The sequence below is a fragment of the Gossypium hirsutum genome, chromosome D09, assembly GCF_007990345.1.
Source record: "Gossypium hirsutum isolate 1008001.06 chromosome D09, Gossypium_hirsutum_v2.1, whole genome shotgun sequence".
Taxonomy (NCBI): domain Eukaryota; kingdom Viridiplantae; phylum Streptophyta; class Magnoliopsida; order Malvales; family Malvaceae; genus Gossypium; species Gossypium hirsutum.
The window spans coordinates 26,321,100-26,324,249 of NC_053445.1; the positions used below are offsets into that span (position 1 = coordinate 26,321,100).

Below are 3,150 nucleotides of genomic sequence, written 5' to 3' on the forward strand. Positions count from 1 at the left end.
TCGAAAAACCCTTGTAAGATAAGTTTACGATTCATCATATTCATAAAAAAAAAATATCACACCTTTATTATTCATCTAACTTAAGTATTGGAGAGCGATCGGAGTGTCAACTCTGACGTCCTTTTAACTTATATTTCTTTCCATTATGCAAGCTTGAAACAGGAGTAAAGGCAGCAGGGCAAGCAGTAACATTGACCCCTCATGATAGATTTTTCATTTAATTTTTTAAAATTTTATAAAATTATATATTGATATAAAGATAAAATAACTTTTAATCCTTCAAAAATTATCATTCATTATTTCTAATCCTAAAGCAACTTTCTTACTTCATCACTCCTCACAGCCAATTTTCAGCCCAAATCGTTACCAACTCCAACGTTGAAGTAAATTTGAAGTATGCATGAACAATGTTCATATAGCCGTAGGATGTAAAATTGAAGATACAACACTATATATATATTAATTGATAAATATTTCTATAATCGTTTAATCACTATAAAAATGGATTTCGCCTCACCAACACTCAAAAAGAAAATACTGAAGATACAACAGAAAATCCAAATGAATATACATAAATTTTTTACTGATGTAAAAGCTCAAGAGCTTTTAGCAAAGTGATTTTAAACCTATTGGTGTCAAGGTTGACATCCTGTTTGTCCAAATACACTGCCTTGAATGTCAACCACCCCTGTTTCGAAATGGATAAAGGATTTTTGAATACCTCATGATCTGCTGGATATTGTTCTATCAAGCTACTCTCTTCTGCTTTAATCTTATAATCTAGATACCTTATGTTCATGTCCTTGGAGGGCTCTCCAAAGGCGGCTCTTGCCGGCCATTCCACCCCACCGAAAGGAATCACCTGAATCAAAACTGCATTCTCAGGCAGAAAAACCATGTTGGTTAACCCAGCTCCATGCACTCCCATCATAACATCACATGAATTCACAATCTCAGCAAATCTTTGTATATTCCCATCAGCCTCAGCTATCCTTACTTCGTACCCCAAATTTCTTGCCATTCCAACGATTTCATCTGTATTTCTGAACGCTCTTGTCCGGTTTCTCACAACAATGAGAAGCCGAGGTCTCGTCTTCCCATCATCGTCATCATCGTCCTCGTCCTCGATTTTGATCGCCCTCACCTTGTTTAAGGAGTAGGCGGATCTCAGAAATTGCCTGAAATCTTTCATCGAATATGATGATTTGGAAGGATCGATACTCAGCTCTTGAGGAGCACGTTTGAGACCAACAACAACACTTGTAAAGCAATGTATGTTTTCTTCATTATCAATGTCGATGACTTCGTAATTAGACAGCTTCTGAACCAAGTTTCGGAACTTGTTAATCCACCATGGATTTGAGTTGGTAACAGCAAACTTGACCTCTCCATTAAAGATTCGAGCAGTGGAATAGAGTGGGATAATGATGTCTGTAAAATCATGGTAATTGTTCCCTGAATATCCTCCAAGGGAAAACAAAATAGCTGGAACACTGTGAGTTTGACTGCAAGGGGGGGTCACATTGCTTTCCATAACTGGTTTCACTAACCATTTCCTCACACTTTTCATTGCAATTTGGTCTTCTTTTCGAGAATAAGGTCCGATAAGAAGGGAGGTGTTGTTGTCTTCAAGGTCACGAATGCTTTGTTGGGATGAAGCAACGATAAAAACAGTAGAGGATTTTGCATCGATCCTTACATCTTCTCCATTGATCTCACAGTAATCTGATCTTTTTTCTGATTTGCACACTAAGTTCATTCTCTTTGGTACACTAGTACCCAAACCTTGAAAAACAAAACCCGACGTTGAAATATACAAATTAGTAACAATCAATCAATCAATGAGGATAACTGGACAAGAAACAAGAAAGGGTTTTGGGAACTCACGAATTGACTGAGGAGAAGAGTAAGGCATGAAAACAAGACAGAAGCTCAATGCAATTAACAAACAACCTATTAATGCTCCATATCCAAGTTTCTTTTGGTCAGATCGACTAAAGCTTCTGGCAAAAAATGTGTCGTACGTGATTTTCTCATCCATTTCTTGTTTCCAGGCAAGCAAACACAGCTCTCAACGTAATAGGAAAGCTCTAGCTCTGATTTAAAAGATGGAAACTATCGTAATGAAGGCCAGAGCCCAAGTTTATGCATTTAAATTTCAAAACACTAGTTTATGACAACTTAATTATTGTAATTAATTAAGACAATTATAATGGAGGAGGTTGGGGAGGAGTTTTCTTAATTTGAATTATTGCTCCCTAATGAACTCTAGCTGTGGGTTCTTGTAAAATAAAATATAAATTTATATCGTTGGCAGGGTTTGAAAAGGACCTTGTTTTTGACAAACATACATTTCAATCATTGGTTTGGTGATTTTCTAGCATATAATGGGATATTGAGAATATAATAGATTTATATGTAGCGTATATATCATAAGGAATCCACGTTGGGTAGGTTTCAACTTTGAATTCTAATTACCAACTAGAAGTTGGTAGTTTATTTTCTATTCAGAAAAGAAAATGGATTATATGCTTTTGTTAAAATTAAGGTTGAGTATTTTGATGTTTATACATTTTGTATAGGATTTACACACTATTACTATTGGTTTCAATATTCAATTTGACACCTTTGTTTGGTTTCAATCTTCATTTTGGTATTTAATATTTGAGTTTTATTTGGTTCTAATTAAGTATCTGAATTTGACTTCAATATTTAATTTGGTATCTAAGCATTTTTTGTTATCATAATTACCTTTTTTACTACAACACGTGTCAAACATTTATTGAACCACAAGATGTCATTTGGAATGGATACCAAATTGTACATTGAAGCCAAACTCAAGTTCCAAATTGAAAAAAACAAACACTCAAGTACCAAATTGAACATAGAAACTAAACTTAAGTACCAAATGGTATATTAACTCTTTTATATAAAAACATAAAAGACAAAAATGCCTAATAATAATTGTTATTTTTCAAAAAGAAAAGACTTTTAGTATTTTCCCAACTAAATTATTTTCTGATCAACTCATTAAATTAACTCAATCAAGCATTTAATAACAATATAAATTACTAGTTAATTTGGCGTTGTTTTAAAATTAGAAATATTACAAGCTCAAAAATAAAACAATAAAAAATATTAAAAAATAAT

General features: G+C 33.5%; 1 protein-coding gene across 1 annotated transcript; it reads right to left on the reverse strand.

The window, feature by feature from the left end:
- Positions 1-429: 429 nt before the first annotated feature.
- Positions 430-2,179, reverse strand: LOC107891977 (alpha-1,3-arabinosyltransferase XAT3). Its single transcript, XM_016816918.2, has 2 exons — positions 1,888-2,179; positions 430-1,785 (listed from the first exon to the last, which is right to left on the reverse strand). Exons 1-2 carry the CDS (start codon positions 2,039-2,041, stop codon positions 581-583), a joined length of 1,359 nt encoding a protein of 452 aa, XP_016672407.1. The 5' UTR covers positions 2,042-2,179; the 3' UTR covers positions 430-580.
- Positions 2,180-3,150: the final 971 nt, after the last annotated feature.